This window comes from Archocentrus centrarchus, chromosome 6 (assembly GCF_007364275.1).
Source record: "Archocentrus centrarchus isolate MPI-CPG fArcCen1 chromosome 6, fArcCen1, whole genome shotgun sequence".
Lineage (NCBI taxonomy): Eukaryota > Metazoa > Chordata > Actinopteri > Cichliformes > Cichlidae > Archocentrus > Archocentrus centrarchus.
The window spans coordinates 23,371,952-23,397,525 of record NC_044351.1 but is presented as its reverse complement, the minus strand read 5'-3'; the positions used below and the strand labels follow the sequence as shown (position 1 = coordinate 23,397,525).

At 39.4% G+C, this 25,574-nt stretch overlaps 3 protein-coding genes across 4 annotated transcripts; 1 reads left to right on the top strand and 2 right to left on the bottom strand.

Moving 5' to 3' along the window:
* Positions 1-335: 335 nt before the first annotated feature.
* Positions 336-9,657, bottom strand: LOC115781441 (uncharacterized). The gene is made up of 5 exons (XM_030731082.1): positions 9,172-9,657; positions 6,598-6,774; positions 2,844-3,053; positions 1,686-1,899; positions 336-1,225 (listed from the first exon to the last, which is right to left on the bottom strand). Exons 1-5 carry the CDS (start codon positions 9,655-9,657, stop codon positions 1,047-1,049), a joined length of 1,266 nt encoding a protein of 421 aa, XP_030586942.1. The 3' UTR covers positions 336-1,046.
* A 3,736-nt stretch (positions 9,658-13,393) lies between these two features.
* On the bottom strand, positions 13,394-19,163 carry prpf18 (PRP18 pre-mRNA processing factor 18 homolog (yeast)). Of its 2 annotated transcripts, XM_030732547.1 has the most exons (11): positions 18,990-19,163; positions 18,494-18,571; positions 18,249-18,275; positions 17,015-17,116; positions 16,779-16,892; positions 16,431-16,578; positions 16,109-16,182; positions 15,734-15,874; positions 15,579-15,650; positions 15,342-15,497; positions 13,394-13,932 (listed from the first exon to the last, which is right to left on the bottom strand). In XM_030732547.1, exons 1-11 carry the CDS (start codon positions 19,053-19,055, stop codon positions 13,852-13,854), a joined length of 1,059 nt encoding a protein of 352 aa, XP_030588407.1. In that variant the 5' UTR covers positions 19,056-19,163; the 3' UTR covers positions 13,394-13,851. The 2 variants fall into 2 exon arrangements, with proteins under 2 accessions (XP_030588407.1, XP_030588408.1); XM_030732548.1 differs by lacking the exon at positions 18,249-18,275.
* Positions 19,164-21,510: 2,347 nt separating this feature from the next.
* bend7 (BEN domain containing 7) lies at positions 21,511-24,484 on the top strand. Its single transcript, XM_030732401.1, has 8 exons — positions 21,511-21,859; positions 22,027-22,143; positions 22,218-22,564; positions 23,078-23,185; positions 23,317-23,434; positions 23,555-23,668; positions 23,813-23,854; positions 24,351-24,484. The coding sequence occupies exons 1-8, from the start codon at positions 21,526-21,528 to the stop codon at positions 24,407-24,409; spliced, it is 1,239 nt and encodes a 412-aa protein (XP_030588261.1). The 5' UTR covers positions 21,511-21,525; the 3' UTR covers positions 24,410-24,484.
* Positions 24,485-25,574: the final 1,090 nt, after the last annotated feature.

The following is a 25,574-nucleotide window of genomic DNA, read 5'->3' as shown; positions in this document are numbered from 1 at the left end:
CATTTGTATATGTGTTTAAATAAGTTTGGGATTTTTTTAGACTCTGACTAGTATAATCTAGCATCTAAATGTTTGGTAGTTTTGAATTTTGAACTGCATTTAATCTCTGTCTAAACAAATAGAAAGGTTTTTAGAGAGATTAATTGACCATCATAAATTTCACTATTTCAGTTTCTGTTTGTCACAGTCTTTATTGGCACTTTAACAGGTTCATGTCACTGAAACATTCTAAATCACCTGAATTAAAATATACATATATATAAAAAAGGAAAACTCCAAATACATGTCTTAAATATGCCCCCCCCCCCCCCCCCCCCCCCAAAAAAAAATCTCATTTACAAAGCAGCACACAAAAATGAGCCACTCCAGGAAATCCTTAATGCTGTCACCATAATTATCACCACATCATTAGACAAACACATGCAGACAAAAATAAGAACACTTTAGAGCAGCTGCTTCTGCATGTATACTGGATATCAGTTCAAGTTCATGATACTGACACACTGTTTTTCTCTGGGAACACATTTGGGAATGCAATCAGCTCAGTTTAGGACAGCAAGTCAACGGTTTACCTAATTTAAAAAAAAAAGTAGATTATCCATCTGTTTATGCAAATATTTTCCAGTTCTGTATTTCTCAGCATGAATAGATTCACTCGCTATACATCACAAAAGAGCTACATCTGGAATGCTTCCACTGAGCAGTGCAGTTGTTTTGTTTTTACTTTGTTGTTGGTTTTTTTTTGTTTCCTTTTCTTTTTAAAGGTTACTTCAGAAAAAAAGGCAGTGCAGGCAAACACAAAATACTAGGAAAGAGAACAGGGATGTGAAATGTAGTAAATATCCTTCCAGCTGGGAATCAAATCACATGCTCACTACTCAGGGAATAAGAACCCATGTGGTATGTGACCTTAATAACTTGGCTATAGAAGCACCCCAGTGGTCCATTTTTTTGCATGATTTGCATGATTTGTTGCAAACACCCAGTAAATAATCCACCACCACTTTCCACTAGGTGGCAATATGCAATATGCATTCACTACTATTTCATTCATACATTGACTCAGCCAGACCTGTCTGCTTGAAGGTTTCAGCCACCTGTCTAGAGTGCAGCATCTTTGCTGACAGCGCCTCAAGAATATCATTCTGGTCCACAGCTGTGGCTGTCTGGTAAATGAATGTCCCCATTGATTCCAGGCCACGCATGCCTAGATTCACTCCACAACCTGGAAAGGAAAGGAAAGGAAAGGAAAGGAAAGGAAAGGAGGAGAGGTAAACCACAGACAGCATCAAATAAAATCTATCTGTTAAGGCAAACACATATTTAAGAAGTCGACATTTTTCAGACAAATATTAAACTACAGCCTTGAAGTTGTTCTTATGGTCTAAATGAAAACCACACAGTGGCACACTAATAAATATTCAGCAGCATTAAGACAAAAGAGATAAGCGTCGGCTGAAAGGCCACTGAGTGCAGTAATGACTCACACACCCATCAACATGTGCTATACTGCATGCATAAAAAGGATTTATCTTCTCCTCACATCTCTTGTTCTTCATATCCTACTCTTTTTAATTTTCTCATCGGTTCAAGGCTTCTTTATTTTGCTGAACGAGATCCCATGGAAAAAAAACACTCATTCCTTTTCATGCCAGTGCAATAACTGACGTTGAATACACACGTACCTGTGTCAAAATTAAGAACACGTGCTGCCTCACCCTCCACAGTGACCGCCACATTGTCCCCTTCTATGTAGGCAGCACTAATACGCCTGTGCGACAACTGAATCTCAAAGAGACGGCGGCTGCACTGCATGTGATGGAGGGTCACATCGTTGAGACGAGGCTCTATGTCCGTCTTATAGGCATTGAAAGATTGATGGAAAATGTTCTTCATGATCTGGGCCAAAAAAAAAAAAAAACAGGCAAAGTTTAAAGCAGGATTAAAGGTCACTCCTATGATGTTTACACATGCAAAAAAGTGCTCTACAATGAGTCTGTGAAGGTTCTCAGTCAGCCAGGTCATGGTAGTCTCTGGAGCTTGAAAAAAGGTGACTGGACTTCTTTAAGTTTCTTGAAGATGTTTCACCAAAAGGTTTCTTCAGTTCTCAAACCAGAATGTCTCCACCATTTGGTGCTTTTCAATGAGTCTGTCTAATGTGCATTTTTATAGCTAACCTTATCAAATGTAAATGCTTGTCTTTGTCATATATGGTATAAATGAAACATTAATTAGTTTTGAACTGTTCCTTTTATCATTGGATTTGACTCATTAAAATGATGTTAATGCATGAAAACTGAAGAAGAAATGTGTTCAATGAAAGTTGTCAAGCATAACTGTGCACACTGAGTGGAAAGCCTCTCCTTTTGCTCTCACAGTTTTCCAGCTGCTCAACTCTGCTCTTCTTCGACCCTTACTTGCACAGTCAACTGTTACCAAGTAACAGTGTATTTAAATGGCCACCCACATAGCAACAAGAGCTCCAAAGATGGCCTTGCTACGTACCTGTGTGTATTACACTACACGCTATGGCTACAGGCTACATATTATCAAAATGTTACTTGACATGAAATCCTAAGGACTTTAAATAAAACACCAACAGCCTGCTCTACAAGAAACATGGGGATGGGGGTGGGGGGCACTAACAGATTCATGTATCAGTGCATTAAAGGCCATTTGCTGGATGAAAGGTGATGAATAAGCAGGTAGAATAAGAGGTGGAGGCCAGCAATACCATCATCTGCCTTTCCACTTCATTAACACCCAAATATAGCCACATAAATTTCTCACCTGGAGTCACCATCACAGTATACAAAAAAACCAAAGCCAACAAAGAGTCTTACAGAGGAGTGTGCAGTTTGCCTAAGAAAGCGAACCATCTTGGTGTCAGAGGAAGGGCAGACAAGGGCCATGTAGCGGTTTCTGAAAGTGCCATAGATCTTCAAGTGAAAGCCAGGCTTGGTTGTTGGGTTTCTGTGCTCTCTGAGCGCCTCCACGCCATAAGCAGACAGGTCAAAGTAAAGGCTGTGAGCACGGATCTCAGGAGTGGGCACCTAAAGTTTAAAAAAAAGGGAGAGAAGGATGAGCTACTAGATCAAATGATTTCAGACTGAATTAAATAGCACCAGGAATAAAATAAGTATTATGTTACATATCATAACATTAGGACATGTATGTGTGTGTGTGTGTGTCTCTCTCTCTCTCTCTCTCTCTATATATATATATATGTATATATGTATATATATACATATATACATATATATATATATATATATATATATATATATATATATAGAGAGAGAGAGAGAGAGAGAGAGAGAGAGAGAGAGAGAGAGAGAGAGAGAGAGCGGGAGAGAGCTTGGGATGCAATGTGCATCTGGAAAAAATCACCAGGCATTATCACAGACACCATATCTGCCTGCAAAGATGTGCTCACTCACTCATTTTGTGCATAGCTTGATGTTTATTCAGTGGTTAAATCTAACAGTTACTTCCTATTTTCCCCTAAAGCTATAATTGATTACTTTTCTTTTCAATGACATAAACCAGGCAAGAGGGATCAAACAGTATTTAGTGCAGCCAAGGGAGACAGTGACAGAACAGGGCAGCCACTGGGAGGCAATGGAAAGGACAGTAGGGACGGCCAGGTCATATCCTGGGAGGTAAATTCAATCACTACAGGAAACAGCCAGAGAGAAAAGTGGCCAATAAAAGGCAGCCACACCGCCACTAAAGAGAACGTGATGTGAATTGTTATAGTGGCATAAAGGGAGACTATGCTTGTGTTCAGATATTAGTCAGATATTAGCCTGAAAGCTGTTCACCTGAACAAGTTTGTTTATCTTCCTCCCTATGTGTTGTTGATGTAGATTATCTATGCCCTAATATAATAAAGAACCTTTCATCCACATGAATTTGTATGACTCATACAATTATAAGCAAAAGTTAAAGTCTGGATGGTCTGGACAGGATCGGGAGTACTGACAAATAGAGGGAAAGTAGTCAGAACTGAGGGGATTGCACTACCAGAAGACAACATTGCAGACACTAAGGACAACTATAAGTACCTAGGAATCCCACAGGCAAATGGGAACCATGAAGAGGCTGCTGAGAGAGCTGCAACGTCTTAGTATCTGCAGAGAGTAAGACAAGGCCTGAGGAGTCAGCTGAATGGGAAGAACAAGATCCAGGCAATCAACACCTATGCCATTGCTGGTCATCAGATACCCTGCTGGGATAATAAGCTGGCCAAAGGAGGAGATAGAAGCCACTGACATCAAGACAACCATGCATGGAGGATTTCACCCCAAATCCAGCACCCTGAGACTGTACGCTAAGCGGAAGGAAGGAGGCCGAGGACTATTGAGTGTCAGAACCACTATTCTGGATGAAAAAACAAAGATCCATGAATACATCAGGAAGATGGTCACAAATTATCATGTACTTAGTTAATACCTCAGGCAGCAGAAACCTGAGAAAGAACAGCAACCATCATGGAAGGACAGGCACCTGCATGGCACGTACCACTGTCAGATAGAAGAAGTGGCTGATATCGAGAAATCCTACAGGCGGCAGGACAAAGCTGGGCTGAAAGACAGCACAGAGGCACTAATCATGGCAGCACAAGAACAAGCCCTCAAGATCGATAGAGGCTGGAGTGTACCACACAAGGCAAGACCCCAGGTGCAGGCTGTGCAGAGATGCCCCTGAGACAATCCAGCACATAACAGCAGGGTGCAAGATGCTAGCAGGCAGGGCATACATGGAACGCCATAACCAAGTGGCTGGCATAGTATACAGAAATATCTGAGCCAAGTATGACATGGAAATCCTGAGGTCAAAATGGGATATGCCTTCATGGGTGGTTGAGAATGACAGAGCTAAGATCCTGTGGGACTTACAGATACAGACAGACAATCTTGACAAACTGCTCATGGGTAACCAATCGGATATAGCAGTGATGGACAAGCAGAGGAAGAAAGCCATAGTGATAGATGTAGCACTATCAAGTGATGGCAACATCCATAAGAAGGAACACAAGAAGCTCAATAAATACCAAGGGCTCAGAGAAGAGGTAGAGTTGGCAGCGGCTGCAGACACCCATCTCCCCTATGTTAGTCTTGTCTGTCCTCCTCTTGGATGGTTGTTCTGAACAGAACTTCGTTGTGTGTATAATGATTAATTTCATTGTATGTATAATGACAATAAAGTTCTATTCTATTCTAATTACAGACCAAACTGTGTGGAACTGTGTTAAACTGCATCACCCCATCTAAACAATTTAGGAGAATCTCCAGCTTATATAATATAATACAGTTAGAGAACAGTTACGCTGATTCATTTTAAGGAATTTTTTAGAAATTATTATACTGTGAAAGAGTTCCATATTTATCAGTTCATCAACATGTATGAATACTGTGCAAAAGTCTTGAGCCATTTCTCATTAAAAAATTTTTTTTTTGTTTCAAAGGAGCCAGACGTTCTTGTAATTTTTTGTAAATTGGTCTTGAGGAAGAGTTCTCGAGGCTCTTAATTCGTGAATCATTCAAGCATACAAAGGCACCTAACTCAAGGGATGAACCAGTGCTGTGTCTAGACATAACAAGCAACCTAGAAAAGAACCAATTTTAAATTGTATCTTTAGGCACTTTGTTACTAGTGGCCTGTCGCAAAACAAATAATTTGCTCATATTTCTTTAATTGAATCTTTGAAACTGCCAAAGATAACACAATTTGACAAGCATAAAATAGCATTTTTGCACCAACAAGCTGATTCCCAAAGAGCTATTAGCCAAAAACTTGGCATATCTTCGGATGGTGTGCTGTGCCCTTAATAAATTGGGGAAATTGGACAAGTGGAGGACTAAGCTTAAGAAAAACAAAATCTGAATGTCATGCCCTGGAAAACATGGGAAAGAAATCCAGCAACGACCTGTCACAGGACCTGAGTGATGCTTCTGACCCTTCTCCGAAGCCTCATCAGATCTCAGTGGAAGGGTGGCTGTCAAAAAGCCATTCTTAAGGAAGGGAAACAGGGAGAAAAGGCTGAGGTATGCCAAATTACACAAGAACTGGACTGAAAATCAGTGGCAACAGGACAAGAAAACCAAAACAAAACAAAAAAAAAAACCATACAAACAAAAAACCCAGCACAGCTGATGTTTTGATACTTTAATTCATATTCACCTAGTCAGGAGCAGATTATGAGTCTGTTGAGGGGAGTGTAATAAATCAAAAGCTTTATCATTTCCTTCACCTGCTTCCATCAGAGCAGCAGCTGCTCTTTTCAAATTCAATGAGTAAAATCAAAATAGAGCCAATGTTGATGCTGATGGGATTCAACAGTGTTCTGAAATCAGGCTATTTATATGAGTTATATATATTGTGTGTGGCTTATATCAGCTGGTCCACATCACTTTCTACTCAGATTAGCTTAATGTGAGACCAAATAAAGTCATCTTCAGTACAACATCCCTTTACTGTGTTTATTCTTTTCACAAACCTGTTGATGATTGTCTTGCACACAGGTTTTCTTTAGTGTTTGCATGATGTTTATGCATGGAGATACAGATGGTTTGTGTGTATATGTTTCCAGACCTGTCTCTGGTCTAATCTTTCTATAGTTGCATTAGCTCCATATGCATGGCAAGACTCCACAGTGTAGTCGGAGCTGATTCCCAACACAGAGCAGGAGTCGCCACAAGATCCATCAGCTACCACAATTACACGTGGCCAATCATTGCGTGGAATCTGCTGCAGGTAATCCTCGTTGAACTAAAACAAAAAGAGACAGTAAATACTTTCACAGCTAATTTGCAAAGAAGTGTGGATAACAACACTTTAACATACTGTATGTTCCACTCCACTGGAGTTGTAGCTATAGTTTACTTGCAAACCATTTAAGAGGCTTCAAAAATAATTATTATGCATTAGACACCAAGGTTTCTCACAGGTTACTATGGCTGCAACTACAATACTGTTTCCAAGTAAAGTTGGGATACTGCGTAAAATCTAAACCTTGTGTATTTATTTGAAAATAGTAAATGAAAAGAAAACATATTAACATGCAGAAACAGAGAACTTCCATTGTTTCTTGAAAAATGGTCAAAAACGATGTTAATAAAAAAGAGGGTCAAAAGAGATTACATTTTTTTGAAGTAAAAATGTGGAGGGTTCACCACCCTGTAAACTAATGCACTGGCAGTTAGTTAAACAATACTTTTTAATGTTTTCAAAGTATCTGGGGGTTTAACCTACAGTGCATCAGATCACTGAAAGATTGAGTGAATCTAAATAAATCTCTGAATGCAAGCACAAGGCTGGCTAATTTTTCCAAAATGTTGCAACTTGTATTTTTGTGTGTGTCTTCTACATTTTACTGCTATTCATTACTACTTTTAGTTACATTTTGCATTACTGCAAGTGTTCCTCAACCAGCTAACTGACCTCTTCTTCCATCATTTATTAATGTAAAAAGCAGACAGATTGTAAAAATACCAATACAAGGCTTTAAAATAGCCTCCAAAGGCTGGGGTTCTCTCAGCAAGAGACATTTATTACAATTGTTTTGCATGTATCACTGCCTCGAAGTAAAACAACATCTTCCCTGTGGATAGGAGGAGAAGGATTGGACCAACTTGGTGACTGACTGATAGGCTGAAAGGGAGAACAAAAAGGCCATAGAGAGGTTATAAGAACTCATAGCCTAAGGGATCTATATCTAATCCATTTAGTCTACAGTGAACAGGTGATTTAAAAGACACCTTTTGTATTCACAGATCCTTGAAGCATTGGCACGCTAGGAGGTAAAAATACACGTCATCAAACTCACTGTCCTCTCCAATAAAGAAGAAATTGTGAACTTGACAGTGATTCTAAACAAAGATGAAATCTGACATGTTTGTCAACCTCATCTACCATCTTCTATTGAAGAGCAGAAGAAAGACGAGCGACTTCTAGCCAGAGCCAGAAAGCAGTATCAGCTGAGATGGCGTCTGACGGATTAAATAATGCTTTTATTCTGTCTGATGAGTAGTAAGAAAGAAAAACATCAAAGTGTAATAAAAGTACTGTCAACCACCCACGGCAGCACTCACATTCATAAAATCTAGGCTTTATTTTCCAGCCATGACACAAATATTCACTGAACATTAAATCATTGTTTGGCCACTCTGAGCACTGACAGCTTCACTCTGAGCGACCATTCAGAGATCTTTGTGTTAGTAGGTTAATTCTTTGTCATGAGGTGAAGTTTAGCTACAGGGGAACAGGAGCTGCTGTTAAGCAGATGCTGAAAGCTATTAAAAAAAAAAAAAAAGGAAAAAAGAAGAAGCTCACAACAGGGCTATCAGTCATTATTTTGGCATTATGCTCTCATCAAAACCTGTGGTGTAATTATTAAAGCTGTGTATAATCAGGTGCCAGAACATGGAGTTATTATGAATTTGGGGTGAAAATAAGTTATACAGAAATCTATAAAGAACTCCATTGGAATCAAAACCAGATTACAATTTAAAATCAGTTGTTTTTTGTGCTATAGGTTTGGATGTGTTTACTATAATTCTGTCGTTTACTTTAACTGGCCTAAAATCTGTAGAAAGGATTCTCCTCAGGTCTAAGGTCAGTTTACATAACAGGTTATTTCAGCTGGGTTTCACTCTGACATTTTACAGTATTTTCTAAGCCCTTGGAAAATAGTAGAGTAGTATCTTTATAGTGTATCTAGTGTGAACGAGCAAATTGATCTACAGAAAATGAAATGTAAGGCTGGTGGTTTTTATTAGTTGGTGCCAACTAATAAAACGTTGCGTGGTGAAAAATATATGTTCCCTGTGTTTCAGTGGAGAGTTCAGTGTCATGCTGAGGGATATGTCACTTTGGGAGAATCAGGTTTGGACAGTCAGTCATTACAAGATGAGACAGCGTGGGAAGTCTGTCTCTCTTCTGTACTGAGTCATCGCACATTTATTTATTTATTTCCAGATCACTAACGTCTATTTTGAATGAACTGAAGTTGTATATCCTTTCTGAATGAATGCCATAATGATCATGTTGACAATTAAGTTATATATCCATAGAAACCCACCGAGAAGATTCGAGATATGTTGCATACAGAGACCACATGATTACTAACTCACTTGACCTAACCTGAAACCGAGGAAGAGAGCATACCTTGGTTCCCAACTGCACCTTGACGTCCACCCTCTGTTTCTTCTGCTCAAGTATGCTCAGCAGGTACTCCTGAAACACGCCTATCCTGGTGAAGAAATGATCGTTGTGCCAGCAGCCCTCCATGTTATCAAAGTCCACCCCGAGTCCCAGCAGAAACTTCACACTGCGGGGATCCAGGGCGATCTGCTGGGGCCGGGAGAGCAGGGCGGTCCGGTACCTTTCATCCAGCACGGTCAATTTCAGCACCTTCCCGGAGCGGACAGCAACCAGCGCGGCCGTCAGTCCCACGGGTCCCGAACCCACGACGAGCACCGAGATCTTGGCCCGCCACTGTCTGAAGCCGTCCAGGCTCACTTTTATCACAACATACAGGGCCACTGCCACCAAAGTGCTCAGAGCAGTGTCATAGGCAAGAGCGCGATACTTTTCCTCCGCGTCTTCCGCGATGCCACCAACTCCAGCATTTTCTGACTGTAACCCGTCCATACCGCGAGAGCAATTTAGGCTATTAACGAGTGATGCCACAAGCGTTATCCTCTCTTTTTTTAATTAGCTTGTCGTCCTCTCATCATTTTTGTACCTACACAGTGCGATAGAAGCAGGTTTCATGCACAGAGCCTGACCGGCTGCGACTGGCCTCATGTGTCCCCTCCTCGCTCCCTCAGATGTAAGTTGAGTCGCTGCTGTGTGCTCTACACTCTCTCTCACTTTCTCCCTCCCTGTCTCGCCTAGAGTAGAATAAGGTGTGTGTCCAGACTGTCAGCGAAAAGGGTGCACTTTAACCCAGACAATACACGCATATACTACTGATTATGAAAGCGCCAATATTTCATCAAGACAAGCAGTTCGCCATTCCTCTCTCCTAAAACCCAATGCATGCTTAGCTGTAAAGTGCAGAGACTTTACAGTGTGCTTTGGTTTAACTCTCTGAGAAATTATTGATTTACTTTTTCTCAAACAAGAGAAGTCGATTTTCTCTCACATATGCAAAAACACAAGGTCACTGCCACTGTAAACCTACAGTATTGTATAAGGCCAAAGCAGGGCTTTAAATAGACATCTAATATTGTTTTTCAACATTAATATTGCATACAGGGTGGAAAAGCAGTAACTTAAAAAAGAAAGAGCTAACAAATCTGACTGATCAATGAGTCAGTCAAATGTTGCTGTCAGTTTTGAAAAAAAAAAGCAAGCAGAAAAGAGATGCTGGCGACTGTACTGCAAATTACATCTGCGTGTAGGAAGCTTCACATCCCTTCTAATCTCTCATGTATCCCACTGTGTCATGTAGTTAATGCAGTCAAAGGACCATGTTTGCAGCCATCTGTATCGAATGCAGTATGCCTCCACTACCATCTTTTCTTTCCTTTCCTCTTTCATTTCTCTTTCATTTCCTCAGTGAACTAAAGGAGGCAGTCGCTCGGAAGATGTTTCACCATGGTGATGGCTCCTCAGAGGACAATTCGTATGAAAAGATGCATTTCTGTGGTGCTGCTGCTCAGTGAAAATGGATTTATTGGCACATTGAAAGTAGCAGTTGAAGATGCAAAAGCAGTGTTCTTTTCATTTTTGTTTTATATATCTTGTGCCCTGTCCACACCAGGGTGATATGGGATCCTTACACATCATTATTAAAAAAAAAAACTAACAAAAAAAGTTAAATACATACATCACCAGAATCCTCCATCACTTTTGATTTCTCTGCTGTTACCCCAGGATGATTACAATGGATCTCATTAATCATATGCTTTAGCATTTTAACTAAATTTCTGACCTTTAAGCTCCATTGGAGCCCTGCTTATAGGCACTTTATAGGTGATAGTGACCTCAGTTTATGTAAATGGCAACAGATAAGACTAAGCCTTTTGGTAATCTGACAAGGAGAGGCATTTTGCTACATTTGTTTCTGAATATGAGGGAACAGTGTATGTATTTATCAATCCGTTTATCTGCCAAGGATTCAAAGTGAGAGTAAAGGGGAGAAAAAAATAAGACACATAGAGAGAGAGTGGCATATTGGTGTGACACACTATACCTCCACCAGTAATTGGTTTCCACCTCTACTAAGGTGCCTGGCAACGATCATACTGTCTAGCAAGCCCAGATGAAAAGAGAAATGAAGCTCTAATTACAGTTACAACCTACAAGCTGGCAGGCAACCACAGAAGAGGCTTTTCCAGGAAAATGAATGGAGAATGGTTGCCCAGAAATAAAGTATTGAGCTGAAATATTCTTTAATGATGCACTGATGGTTACTCTTTGGAACTAAACTGATGTTCTTAACTTAATGCAAAAACCTCGGCTTGGTAAGGACCAAATTTTTCATTTAGAGTATAAAAAAAAGCAAAGTATCTCACCTTAAATACTTCCTAACACAATTTACCATGAAAAAATAGATTAGAAAAATAACCAAGAAACATCTGAGCAACATTTTTGCTTTGATTTCCACACTCTGTAACTGGAGATGATCCTTCCACAAATCCTAGTAATTTTAATGTGCAATGAGTGGCTCCTCCATGGGTCCCACTGCAGTCCTTTGCCTGAACAAAAGGAGCACAGAGAGCAAGTTTTTATCAGTTTTCCCACATCTTACAGACAGCAAAGGGGCTGCCCGTAGATCTGATGGTCATTAGACACAAAACAAGTTGCACCCCCACATAATGAATACAAGCCCTCATTATTATCAGGGAGTTCAGGCATTATTAAATCAGCATCTCCCCACAGGCTCACTGCCAAGAGAATAGGATGGGGCCAGCTATTAGTTTGTAGTCTTCTTTCATATTTGAAGGCTTTGGACAAGTTGGAGTGAAATGAAGAGGATGATCAAGAGACAGAGACAATGGCTTAACATGAATCAGATGTTTGTGTTTTAATTACACACACAAAAAAGCATTTTGCAAAGGGCAGAGCGTGTCAAAGAAACAGTTATTTGAATGCATAATTCATCAGTGTTGGAATGGGAAGTTGTAGCTATGAAACTAGTGTGTTTCCATCACTGGTTAAATAATTTAATAATGACTTCAACTCACTGATGTATATAAATACAAAAATTTAGCTGATATATTCATAAATGCAATGCCTTTAACATTATTTATTTATTTTTTTAATTCCAGCAAGAAATTTCAAATATTTGCAGCCTTACTTCACAATTCCCCCCACTGTCTGTGTTTGTTAGCCAGGCTGCCTGTCAGCATGTATTTTAGACTTATCAATCTGACATTTGCCTGAATGAGCCCATGTGATTGTCACCACACAAGCTGATCTGATAGCTTTAGCATTCCACAACCTACTTGCCTTTATTTCATTTTTGAATATTGATTTTATTTTTCTGGTCCCCACCCAAAATTAAAAATCCCACTGGTCTGAGAGATAACAGAACTCCCACAAACCCTCAGGTATTATAGGACACAAAGAACTTTTTTTAAAAACACTGAATTAAACGCTTTCCTTCTGACCATCATTTCAAGGCACCACTGACAGTGATGCATCAGAACAGGCTGGACAAAAGCCGAAGTATTTAGCTAACTTTAATCTCAAGGATGAACAGATAAAAGCCTCACTGGGTGGATTACTTCACTAGGTTATTCCTTGTCTTCAAACGTTTCCCCACTGTAACTGTTGAAAGGAGACAGTCTTCTTTCTGCTGGGTTAGACGTGGATCCCATGAGAAAGTTCAGAAGAAAATCCGGCACTAGTTCACGGTATTTGCACTGCCAACTGTCAACCTGCCCAGCTGGGTCTCCAGTGACGTGGTTAGATCCGACAGCCTGAAACCATAGTGACGTGGGTTCAGGCAGCTGAGAACACGCTATCACAACATGGAGCACATCACCATGGTTACTGTTTAATAAGGTCAGAATTATGACGTCTTAACAAAACTACTGGAGGGCGTTTAATCAGAAATCAATGTACAAATCTAGTTCTGAATAAATAATGCTCTGGATTGAGTTTAGTCATGAAAATAAGACAGATTTCTTAAATTGTGTATTTATATCTTACACGTATATCTCCGTGAATTCTTTAAAAAAAAATAAAAAAGTGGACAGAGATTTCACTGAAGCATGATATGGTGAGAGTCCTTCATTTCAGATTCTCACATTTTTTCTAATGACAAAACTATGGTGAGTAAAAATATCCCCATTAGCAGTCCAGCTGTAGAAGACGGGAGTAAAAATCTTGACAATTACAGAACATGGTGTAAAAAAACAAAGAAACACCTGCAATGATGACACAGTGATTGTTTTTATTGTGTTCTTATAGCATGTACATAGAAAAGAATCTGCAATAGTTACAGCAAGCTGCATATCATCTCAGATGTAATAAAACTTACACTGCTTGTCATAGCATGAAAATAATTTGTTGACCTTAACTTTAATGTTTCCTGCAAATTAGACTTCACCCACATAAATTTACGTTCACTGTCACAATGACATTCTAGGTTTTCCCAGTAGTTCACAAGGAAGGACAGGAGATCCACTGGTACAAGTTCTTAAAAGTTGGCATAATTCTGACCGTACGTAACTCAGTCTTGGTTAAGTTGTACATTTTTCCAGAGTAATCCCTTACTAAAGAAGATTATGCCACAACCAAAATTCCATCAACAGAACCCCTAACTTGTTCAGTGTAAAAAATTCCAACACTGAACTGTGATACAACAAATAGGCAGCCTTAAATAACAAGTTAAAGAGCATTGTACTCCACACACTTTGATGGATCAGTAGAGAAGTGTTTCTGGCAGATAGTCATTAGCCTCTTTAGTCCCTGTACAGAAAGACAAAATAAAAATCAATTAAGGAAATTAAACTTTGAATGAAAAGTGTTTAAAAGAGAGACTTTAGACTACATCCCACTTTTAGTTCCGGTAGAATTCATCTTTAAGACAAGAGTAGGATCATATTATTACTAGGCATTGCAAGGAGCTCATTTCCTAAATTGACTAGCAATGTTATTTTTTAGACATTCAGTAGGCAAAAACCCAATGTTAGCCTTAATCAAAATGAAGATTACATAGTAATTACATTTTTACAGTGTTTTAGGAGATGCACAGCTATAAAGAACATTATTATGTACTATTAAAACATGTAAGCTTTATAAAATTGTTACCTGATGGTGCAGAATTCTAATGCCAATTTGTCAACAAGCACTGAATAATGTAAACATGCTGCATAACTGCAAGAAGTGTGTTCATAATGTTCACGAATCAACACAGTCTTAAATGTGCAGTGGTTATTAGACTGTATTCAATCTTACTGCAAAGTGAAAAGTGTTTTAAGTCTAAGGTTGTTGTCATACCTGTGCAGTTTAGTTAGTTTAAATCAAACTCTGCTTCACTTTCCCCCTTGGTGTGGTTTGTTTGTAATTGGGTTCAGATCAAATCTGATCCAATCCAACTACCAAGTGTAGGCTGCAAGTTTGAACTAACTACATTCCCGTAGTTAGGTATGCTTAGAATTCTGGGATGTGGCATAGTAGCACAAAAGTGCAGGGTACACAAATTGTAGCAACTAGCAATAAAATGAACCGAAGGTTAACTAGTCCAGAACACAGCATCTATTTCCTGTACTTTGTTGCTCCTACCCCACATCTGACACATTTGGCCAATAAGCAGACTGAACATTCTCACAGGTTTGTACTGATGAATTTTGATGCACTTGGAGTTTTCTCTGTATGAAACAAAATCAAACAATGGGGAAAAAACAAAACAAAAAAAAAAGCTGTCGGACCAAATCGGACTAAATGAACTATATGAATATGAATACCTTTATTAGTCCCACAATGGGGAAATTACAGTTAACAGAACGCCCATCCAAAAAATGCAAACACAGAGACAAACACAAACAGGGGAGACAGGTGTCTGAGGTCATGCAGCCGTTTTACTGGCGCTACCTTTAGCAGGATAAACAGAAAGAGATACACTGGAATAGGTAGGTTAAAAAAAAAAAAATCATCTCGTACTGTGTGAAATCACTTTAAAGCCTTGATTACACTTTCTGCATCTGAATGATGTCAATTTTGTGGAAATTTTACATTTATATTACATTGCACCAACTACGCATGCAGCCCAGGAGGCTGACTTCAAGGAAGTAAAACAACTACTCAGCCAGCTACAGCCGTCCATGTCTGCAACAGGTTATAATCAAGACTTAAGTGTTTGTAACTCAGGGTCTCACCTGAATGTATTTTCTCTGTGTCTCATCATTAAGAACGTGGGCCACATGCTTGGAGAAGATCTTTTCTCGTCCAGTACGGGCATGGATACCGACCATAGTCACACCAATCGGCCAGGGAGCGTTACCAATGGCCATCTGTAGATATGCATCATTTGCCTGAAAGACATTTTGCAAAGTTTATAATGGATATAGAAACAACTGTGCAAAAATAACATGGGCTACATAATACAGCCATACCTTGACATATTCTCTCTCCAGCATGAATTTTATGATGTCTGTGATTGATTCTTTGATGTCAGCTGGTAAACTCTGCAAAGGATAATAATGAAAAATAAATCCACACATGAAGAACCATACACTGTAGCTTGTTTTACTCAGTCTGCAAACGTTACCTTCTTTCTGAGTTTCCTGAAGAGAGGCTTGAGGTAAGACTCAGTCTGCGAGTGTGTTGCACTGGCCAGCTTGCCCTGAACGCTGCGCTTCACGTGGTCTTCTCGGCTGTTCAGATCTTTGGCCCAAACACCAAGAAGAAACTAGACTCCAACAAGAAATATTTTCTTTGAAGAAAATGTTTCCAAGGAATGCAGTGATAACCAACACCAGATAGATATTCACTATTTAAAAAAAAAAAATCAAAATAACTTATAATGAATGAATTATCTTTCTGATAATGGTACATTTATTGAACGACACTTTTTAAATATGTTAAAACTATTTTTGTTTTGTTTTTTTAACCCAACTCAAAAGATCAAGCTTGATATTCTTACCCTCAAAAATTTGGCGATAACATCCTGGTCTCCGTCATCATCCCCTGTGCCAAGAGTTTTCCAAGAGCCTAGGGGGATAATTTCATTAACATACAAAAAAAACCCAAACATCACCCACAATTTTTAATGATATTTATAAACTGATAAATCCATCAAGTTCTCTACCTCTGATATATGTAACATTTAAAACACCTGTCTAGCAAAAACACATAAGAAGCTTCACCAAAAAAAAAAAAAACTTTCCCAAAACTTAATCTGAATGAAAGAAAGACCATTAAATAATTGGGGGTCCATTTTTCCTCCTTGGACATTGTGCGCTGTACCTCAAGTTCTTCTATTGTGGTGTTTTCTTCGTGCACTTTTAAGTCGTGTTGCGTGTCCAGTTCCCCTGACTCTGTTCCTCCAACAAGCTCATTCAGGTACTGCTGGTCAATCTTGTCCATGGCTGCTTTCAGATCATTCCTCAGACCCTAGACACGAGTAAAGCAGCAAATATTATGAGTGACAATCAGCATTCTAATGCTAAGCAATTAGGACATTAAAATAAATGAAATCCCACCTTAATACATTCAAGAACATTAATAGCGACATGCAATTTTCCAGAGCAGAGGGTGCAGTGTGAATATGAACTGTATGTTTTGTCCAAAACCCAGTTAACACTAAATCCTACCTTGTTTACTTCTGGGGCCAGAATCTCAATTTTCCTGAGTCTCTGGAAGGCGTCATAATCGGACTCTCCAAACAATCGGATTGGTTCGCCTCGCTCTCTAAGCCGTCGAATAACCTACACAAATAAAACGATGCAAATGACATACTAAATCACTTGCCAGAAAGCAAAGGAACACTGTTACGATATTCGAGGAAACATTAATGAGATGAAAGTGTTGATATTTCATAGCAACTTGCCTCCTGTCGTGAAAGTGTCATTGGCAGCTTCTCTTCTGTGAGCTCCAGTTCTAAGACTGGATTAGTTGAGGTGGATGGCTCATCTTCCTCTTTCTGCTCAGTCTTATGGACAACATGAGGGATTTGGGGGGCAGAAATACACCAGCATTATTGGGGGAACATGAATGTAATTTGGAGGATCTGAATTTAATCTGACTCATCTTTCTTGGCCAAGGTAAATTAAACTAATATAAAGGAAATATGTAAAAATCATCTCCAGTTTCTTCATGAGATGAAACCTTGTGGCCAAAGGGCAAAAAGACAAACAACAAAATAAACAGAACTGAAAACATTCACATCACTCCCTTACCTGCAACCCTTCAAGAAAGAAAAGTAACACAATAACTTACCAATAAAAGTAACAAATATATATCAAAAGCTACATTAATATAATAATTATCATTTTGTGGCTGCAACATCTTAGGCCTAATCGGAAGAAAAAAAAAAAACACTATTTTTTGCAACAAAGAAACTCAAAGATCATGCTTTAAAGGCACATGCATTCCAGCTCTCTTAGATTGTGGTTTAAAAAACACAATCTAAAAGAACAACCAACAAATGGTGACAAAAAGCCTTCAGAGCAAACAACGGCTCTTGCTGAAATAAACATAGTACACCGCCTGTGTACAAAGAGAATGGCTTAATAAGTTTGGTGTTTTAGGCTTTGCACAAAGTATAACAGAAATAAAATCTGCCACTGAGCAGCTGTTAAAATGGCAGGGCAAACAAGTTGCACAACACCATAATTTGTCTAAATATTAAAAGCTTCTGTCACAAAATATCTGCAAAATAAGAAGCACAGCTTGATAACAAAAATTCTTTTTACTTCAGTACAGAATCCCATGCTGAAATCAACACCGTGGCAGTGTCCCACTTTTGCTTTGTAGCTTCCTTTCCGTGTTCCTTTGCTTTCTGACAAGTGACTAATGTGTAACTGGTCCAGCATAAGGCAAAGCTGTGATAATGACTGTGGTATAAAATATAAATATTAAATTAAAACACTACATATTAACAATGGTGGAAATCTGGAAATGACACGGTTTAGCATCCACCATGTCATTTCTGCTTTCATCCTAAGAGATTTCCTTAAGAACTTTCAGAAAGGATGCCTAGGAAGCAGGAGCATATGGGACACAGTGTGTTTTATCCTTTTATCATGCATCCTGGTGGCTACTTTCACTGTGCAGTGCCATACCTGGCTCTCAGGAGTCTCTCTCTGAACCTACAGATGCAGGCAGCAGAGGCAAGTTGGGGAAAGACACCACAGTAAACACAAATACAGACACTATTGTACACCTGAGCATCAACACCTGTCCTTATCTTGTTCGCTGGCAAAAGGTTTGCTCATTATTTGTGTGTCACACTAAACTAGAAATGAATTAAATATGTCTGAGTGTGTCAGCGACAGAGAGAGAGTGAGAGGGTGATGTTGACATGAACCTTGTATCCACATCTTCTGAAGTAATCTTCTTTTTCCTTCTGAGCAAGATCGGCCCTTTTAAAGAATTTTTTGGAGTCCTGGAAAGAGAAAAACAAATTTATGCCACATGAGCTTGACCTAAGTGTACCTAATAAAATGCCAGGTGTTGGCAAAAATTACCTACCAGCTTACTTATGTTTGCTATAAAGAATTATATGTTAGCATGAGTTTAAGCATAGTAAAATCAGAATTCCATGACAATAAATGATGAAAGCTCCGTTACGTAGTAGCAAGCTGTTCCTGTTTTTATTACACGTCGTAAGCTACAACTCTGCGTTTACCTTAACCCTAACGTTAGCTTTATTTTGTACAGCAGAAAAGGTTCAGTGGTGTACAGGTGAATCTATTGTTATGGATGAAAAAGATCGTTATAGAAATACTAAACTAGCCAGGTTAAACGGCATGTTATCGACAGAGCCAAGCTAACAAAAACAAGCAACTTCGTCTGATACTTACGTCAACAAGATTTTTTTCTTCGAGCAGTTTCCTCTTTCTTGCGATCTCAGCTTTAAGTATATCCATCTGAAAGGAAATATGGGATCCTTTTCGTTTACTGTAACAAGTAACGACACATAAAATATAAAATATGTCGATCCACAACGCTACAAACGCGACGGCTTAAACCGGAAGTTAACCCCAAAACATTTTCGAATTTTCAAAATAGTTGTTTCAAAATAAAAGCATAAAAACAATGTGACCTATGTCAGCTGAATCTTTGTATTTTTTTTTTCAGAAAATTTAGGTAGGTACCAACAACAAGGTCAAACACACAACATAGCATAGTATTCTTCTGCGGTGAATCTGATAGTACCTTGACATTTGTAACCCACCAAAACTGACCAGCACAATTTAAAAAAACAAAAAAAAACCCAAAAACCCAGCTCAATAAATAATTTCTTGAAGAACATGAAAAACAGCCCAGTGCATTGGTCCCAGCCTATAAACCTTTAAATTTCCTACTGATCTGTCTGCCCTGGGATCAAGCATCAAAATGCACTGAAACAGGTTCAATCCACAGAGGTGCAAGATCAGAAAACCTGCTGCCAAACGCATGGCACCAGACACATGGACCTAAGGGGGTGCCCCGGAGGTCCAGCGTCTGCTGCGATGGGTCAGAGCTGTTTTGGCTGTGTGAGGGGGAGGGTGGGATGTTGGTAGAACATCCTTTGGGTTGTGTGAAGTGAAGGGTGGGGTCTCTAATTTGGGGAATTTGGAAGCTGGGCCAACATCCTGGGGCTGTTTGCTCTGGTTCTCAAAATTCTTCCACAGCACTGCAGTTTTTACAGAGTTGCAGTATCTGGCAAGCATGCTCCTACTCTAAGAAAGTCTAAAATCTCCCAACATCCTGCTCTAGATAGGTAATAAAAGATATTAATTGGGGACAATTATAGGGAAAGAGACTTAACAACGCTTCACAAGTTATAAGTGACTCAAAATTATTTCCTATATTTCTGCTAGTTATCATGACTGGAGAGGGGCCATGCTCTCTTTAGTGTAGTACACTAGAATAACAAAAATCCACCACATTTCTGTAAATGCATGCAACGCGACTGCCATAAGCAGCATTTTATTCTTATAGGTGTAATAAAATCCATCCACCTGGTAACTGAATTATCAGTTTCTCCTTTCAATCCAGCAATGTTTGGTCTTTGACTCTTTTCCCATCTGCAGTAACCTATAAAATAAAGCAATTTTAATAATCTCTAAAGTTGTTTGCGGCTTCAACGCTGTTTTTTGTTTAATACCCGGTTCACTGTTTGGAGACTACTAGCAAATGTCTGACTCGACCTTTTAGATGAGAACATACCATCAGGTGGCGCAAAGGGATATGTGACGATTTTTTTTATTAAAGTCATTAATTTATTTACATGACGGAAGCCAAGAAGCAGCATCATTTTGGCAAAGGGAATGGACTGTAGAATACAACTGAACGAGTCAGTTTGAGCTTAACACTGCGAATATGTGCGAAGAGATGAAAGATCTGTAGCGCAAGCAGGGAAGAAATTAACTGATTAATAAGGCAGACGGACCGTGATTCCGGACTGAGTGTATCCTAGTCACTGATCTCGTCCTCCCGAAGAACGATTTTCCACTGCACGACTTACTGGATATTCCCCCTGAAGATGGAGTTTGGGGAAAGGAAGAGGAGAAGGAAGTCGCAGAGCTTTTAAACTTGGTCACGGATGGAGGTAGAAGCTGCTGTGAATGAATGCAAGACCTTGCAAGACGCCGCGTTGTGTCTGGGTTGTTTGTCTTGCGCTTGTGACGCCAGCAGAGACGACTCTGTAAACAAAAGCGATGGACACGCCACAATGCCCAGTCTGTGCCTCGGTTTAACCAGTAGCTAACTCTAAGGATTCAAATCTGGCATGTAAAAGAAAATAAAAGAAACATCCTGGACATCAGTCTGAACATGGCCAATTCCGGTTAGATATTTAAGAATGAATCAAGAAAGCAAATTGTAAAAAATAATAATAAAATAAAAATAATGTGAAAATATGTTGCGCACTCTGAGCTTGTTAACAAGCGGCTTTAAGCGTGCACTTTTGTTTAAGCTGTAAGGTCCACACCACCTCTCTGACTACACTACTTCATACCACCTACAGGTGGTGGTTTTTGCATGGGATGGGATGGGGTGTGGGGTGGGGGGTTCTGCTTGGTAGGCATCACAGCTCATTAGCCATCACAAGCTTAGACCTTACAAAGAAAAAGGCTGCAATTCTGTAACGTCTGTGACAAAGGTTTGACTGTGTTTCATTAGAGCTGTGCTACACAACAAAATCGTTGCGCTTTTTTCTTTTTCTTGCAGATTTTGAGCCTTCATATGTGACTAACTCAAGCTCCAAAGATGCCAATGGGGAGCCTAAGGATGGTGCTATGCCTGAGGGTATGTGCCATTTAGAGAATTAATTTATATTATATATCATACAAGATATCACTAATGACATGAGCGCCATTCTCTCTTATTGTAGTTTGGCTGGAGGATGAAGGCATGGAGATCAAAAAGCAAATCACAGGAATGATGAGGCTACTGAGCGATAAGACCAGCAGAGTATATCAGCGTGTTGGTACGGAGCAGGACAGCTTAACAAAGGAGCCCCAGGATAAGCCTCCGAATTGGGTACATCAGCCTGCACTTTTATCTCTTGTGTCAGAAGATCACCAGAGCAACAGCTGGAACTCTCCGGAGGACCCAGGGCCTTCACCTTCATCCGTATCCACCCCAGTCCCAAATGGTCCAGCTTGTGGCCAGTACAGCACACGCTCCAGAGCCCTCAGGATTCTCAACAGCACAAAGGGTTTAATCAAAGGGAATGAAACTAATGGTAGGTGCATGTTTGAAAGGCAAAAACTACTAAAAAAACTTTGTCCATGCAAGACAAACACATATAAGCTTTTGTTGTCAGCGATATCATATTAAAGCATATCTACACCTGTGTGTATATGTTAGAATGAACAATAACTAAGAAATGCAATCCTCATTCCCCAGCAGATGTTGTTCCTCCTCCTGTGCCAGAAACCCCCTGCTGTATGTGTAACTGTAAGGGCACCTTGCAGGCCATTTTGCAGGAACTGCGTGCAATGAGGAGACTGATGCAGACTCAAAAAGGTCAGTAAATGAACTCCAGTACACACTCTGAAAGAAAGACATCGACATAATATAATGTGTTTCTGTATTACTAGCATCTTTGGAGAGGCAGGAAAGGGCAGCATCGCCATCTCAACCTCGTCTAGGTCCAGGCCCCAGTTCTCTCCACAGGCCTCGAAAGAGGAGGCCAATCTATAAGATGACTCCGCTATCTGTATGTAGCACCAGAAGAGCCGGTTTTACCCCTCTGGATGCATCACTGCTTAAAGCTGCACCTGTGGAATCTGTAAAGCAGGGCGAATGTGAGAAACAAGACTCATCTACACCCAACAATCATCCCACCTCCTCTGATGTTTCTGTGCTGCCACCTCAGACCAACCCAGTGACAGTCAACAACACACCTCCTCTCCTGAACCAACTAAGGGAACCCCAGGCATTAGAGGTAATCTGCATGTTAGTGTACATGTAAGTATGCAACCACATGTGTCCGTGTGTGCTTACCAAATCTAATTTGCATCCCGGATTTGATTCAGATACACTGTACTCTCTCTGTCTTGTGAATTTGAACATGTATATGAAGACAATTTGCTGCCTTAATGTTTCTTTTTCGAAAGCTAAAATAGGTTTTAGGCTCTTGTTGTAAATGTCAGTACCCTGATGTTTCCTTGATTTTAATGAGACAAAAATATTTGTGCAGCTATCCTTGTGGTTTATTTTACAACACATCTACAATTTGAGCTAAGGCTAGAACTGATGATAGTGACTTCTGCAAAACAGTTTGTGTGTTCTCTCTTTTTCTTTCTAAAAAACTCATTTGAATGAATGAATGAATGAATGAATGATACTTTATTGATCCCACAATGGGGAAATTACAGTTAACAGATTTATATTGCAACTGGTAATATTTAAGTAATGCTTTACAATTAACACTCTGTGTTGCTTGACTTCTTCACAGTCTGAGGTGCGTCTTGCAGAAGATTATGACGTGTTTATCTCTAAGGCCCAGCTAGACTCCATTCTGGTCAACTATACACGCTCAGGCAGCTTGCTGTTCCGGAAACTGGTGCACATCTATCATTTTTAAAAGCATTTTCTCTGTCCCTTTGATCATTTTACAATCATGTGGAGTTTTAGCAAAGAACTACTACAGTATGTACATGTGCTGCTTGGTCAAGAGCTGTACTGTGTGTTTAGGTGTGTGCCTTCTTTGATGACGCTACACTGGCTAACTCCTTGCCAAACGGTAAAAGGAAGAGAGGGCTAAATGATAACCGTAAGGGCTTGGACCAGAACATTGTGGGTGCCATTAAAGGTAGGGCAGAGAAAAACAAACCAAAATGTAACAAAGAAAAAAACAACAACAGTACTGTAGTATAGTGTACTAACAGTAAATTTCTGAGCAAACTTTAACATAACTATGCATTGTTTCCAGTGTTTACAGAGAAATACTGCACTGATCACAAAATAGAGAAGTTGCCTGGGCCGCGAGACTGGGTTCAAATCCTTCAAGATCAGATTAAACTTGCAAGGAGGAGGCTGAAAAGAGGTGCTCCTGCTAAGTTATTTTAACGCTTTTCTTTCATTAAGGTGCTATAGAAATCCTAGTCCCCTATTTAATGCTTGTAAGCCAGTTTATTTTCAGGTTACGGAAAAGGCCTTCTGTCAATTTGTCTTGTCTCTGGCTCTTCAGATGCCGTAGAAGCAGAAGACATCTCAAATGGACCAACCACAAGTATTAAACTCATATTAAGACGTTTACACTTATGGGCAGCTGCCACACACACAAGCACACATTAATTCAGTTGTTTGTTTTTATCATTTTCTGTTAGCAGGTTCCCTTCATATCAGCGCTCCATCTTACAGCATCTTTCCATCAGCCCCCCTCTGAGCACACAATGGCTTTACCTCTCCCCACGTCACTGTCACAGCACACACACACACAAACACACTCAAGCTGGTGTTGCTGGCTCACTCATTGGCTCATCGGTCTTTGTCATGCTGTCACAGTGACTTTTGACATTTTCATGCAGCTTCCCAAAATGTCAGCTAATTATCGTCACACCATGCTACATATCCACTCTTTCACCTCAATATTTCACCCTTGCTGTCACAATGGTGTTTCTTTTTCTTTTTTCTTTTTGTTCCACATATACTCACAGTCATTCATTAAGGCAATTTTTGGTGATAATATATAACATTTTGACAACATTTTTTTCCTTCCTTTAAAGGTTGTAATAACAACCAGCCTGCAAGGGAGGGGAGGACAGCAGCGAACACAACAGGTTGATCCGATGGCCGCCACAATGACCTTACAGCAGAGACTCGTCTTCATTACTTCTTCGAGTTGATGCATTTTGCCACCATTTGCAACTGTTAACTGCTATGTGCTATGAATGTAAAGAGACATAAAAAAAGGACCAAACAAGAAGCCTAATACTGTATTTGTTGTCCTAAAAGCTTTTCATTGGGGTCACATTAAACCACTAGGATTTGGGATTTTGTGAAAATAAACACTAAACTATATAGCAGTTAGTTAATGAAATCAGTCACTTACTGTTTACATAAAAGACAAGAGCCTTAAAAGCCAACTTGTTTTGTTTTCATGTAATTAAAGGAGAGTTTAAAACTGTCATATGAAACAAAGTACAATAACAGCATTGCATTAATTTATTTTGCAAAAAATACATCACACAGGAAGCTGTCCATTGTGAATTGTGCCTTTTAAGTGACTTCGGTGGGTTTGACGTGCAGTGCAGCATCCACCTTTATATTCAAATGCAAAAATCTGTTTGTTTTTTTTTGGCAAATTTTAATTCATTAAAAAAAAATCTTGTTAATAGAAGGTTTGCAGTCTTCATCTGCCTGAAAATATAAAAAATATACACCATACTATATTTTTTTTCATATATTATTTAGGCTATGCATATCACTGCTGTTGTCAATATTGTGATGGCATTAAGTATTTTCCTTTTCATTTTTGCTAACTGTGCATATAAAAATTATAGCTGATTCCATCATTAAATATACTTTATTAACAGCTGCTTTTTTGTGTGTGTGTGCTTTTTTAATATTATAGAAAATATAATTAACAAGCGAAATGTTTTCTAATCTTTGTTAGTGTAACTTTCAGCCGGGCAATGCTGTATTGCTGGAGTTGCACTTAGAGGGAAACAGTAAATTAAAGGTACACTCCATTGTAGAGATTTTGTTGCCAGACTTCACAGCTCATTAAAGGGGATGTTGAAGTCGCCAGTGTGCAGTCGGAGGACCCTTTGAGCTCTCGTTAGTTTCCTACTTGTATTCTGAACCACAGATTTTTTATGAAGGCGAGCGAAGATTGGAAATGTTTTTGTAAACACAATACGGCTAATTGCACGTGATAGTTTGATAATTTTATTCTCCTGGAGCAATGTTAGAAGTAAAATATGTGTCACTTTTCGTCAGGCTTTCTC

Excerpts from the sequence above, each read along its gene's own strand:
- LOC115781441 (XM_030731082.1), bottom strand. The coding sequence starts at position 9,657 with ATGGACGGGTTACAGTCAGAAAATGCTGGAGTTGGTGGCATCGCGGAA. Across the intron at positions 1,900-2,843 it reads GGCAAACTGCACACTCCTCT|ATCATGAAGAACATTTTCCA; the intron begins GTAAGACTCTTT and ends TTTTTGGCCCAG. Across the intron at positions 1,226-1,685 it reads TGTTCTTAATTTTGACACAG|GTTGTGGAGTGAATCTAGGC; the intron begins GTACGTGTGTAT and ends TTTCCTTTCCAG.
- prpf18 (XM_030732547.1), bottom strand. The coding sequence starts at position 19,055 with ATGGATATACTTAAAGCTGAGATCGCAAGAAAGAGGAAACTGCTCGAA. Across the intron at positions 18,276-18,493 it reads TCAGAAGATGTGGATACAAG|GTTCAGAGAGAGACTCCTGA; the intron begins GTTCATGTCAAC and ends CTGCATCTGTAG. Across the intron at positions 16,579-16,778 it reads TGGCCCCAGAAGTAAACAAG|GGTCTGAGGAATGATCTGAA; the intron begins GTAGGATTTAGT and ends ACTCGTGTCTAG.
- bend7 (XM_030732401.1), top strand. The coding sequence starts at position 21,526 with ATGGAGATCAAAAAGCAAATCACAGGAATGATGAGGCTACTGAGCGAT. Across the intron at positions 21,860-22,026 it reads CAAAGGGAATGAAACTAATG|ATGTTGTTCCTCCTCCTGTG; the intron begins GTAGGTGCATGT and ends ATTCCCCAGCAG. Across the intron at positions 23,855-24,350 it reads CTCAAATGGACCAACCACAA|GTTGTAATAACAACCAGCCT; the intron begins GTATTAAACTCA and ends CTTCCTTTAAAG.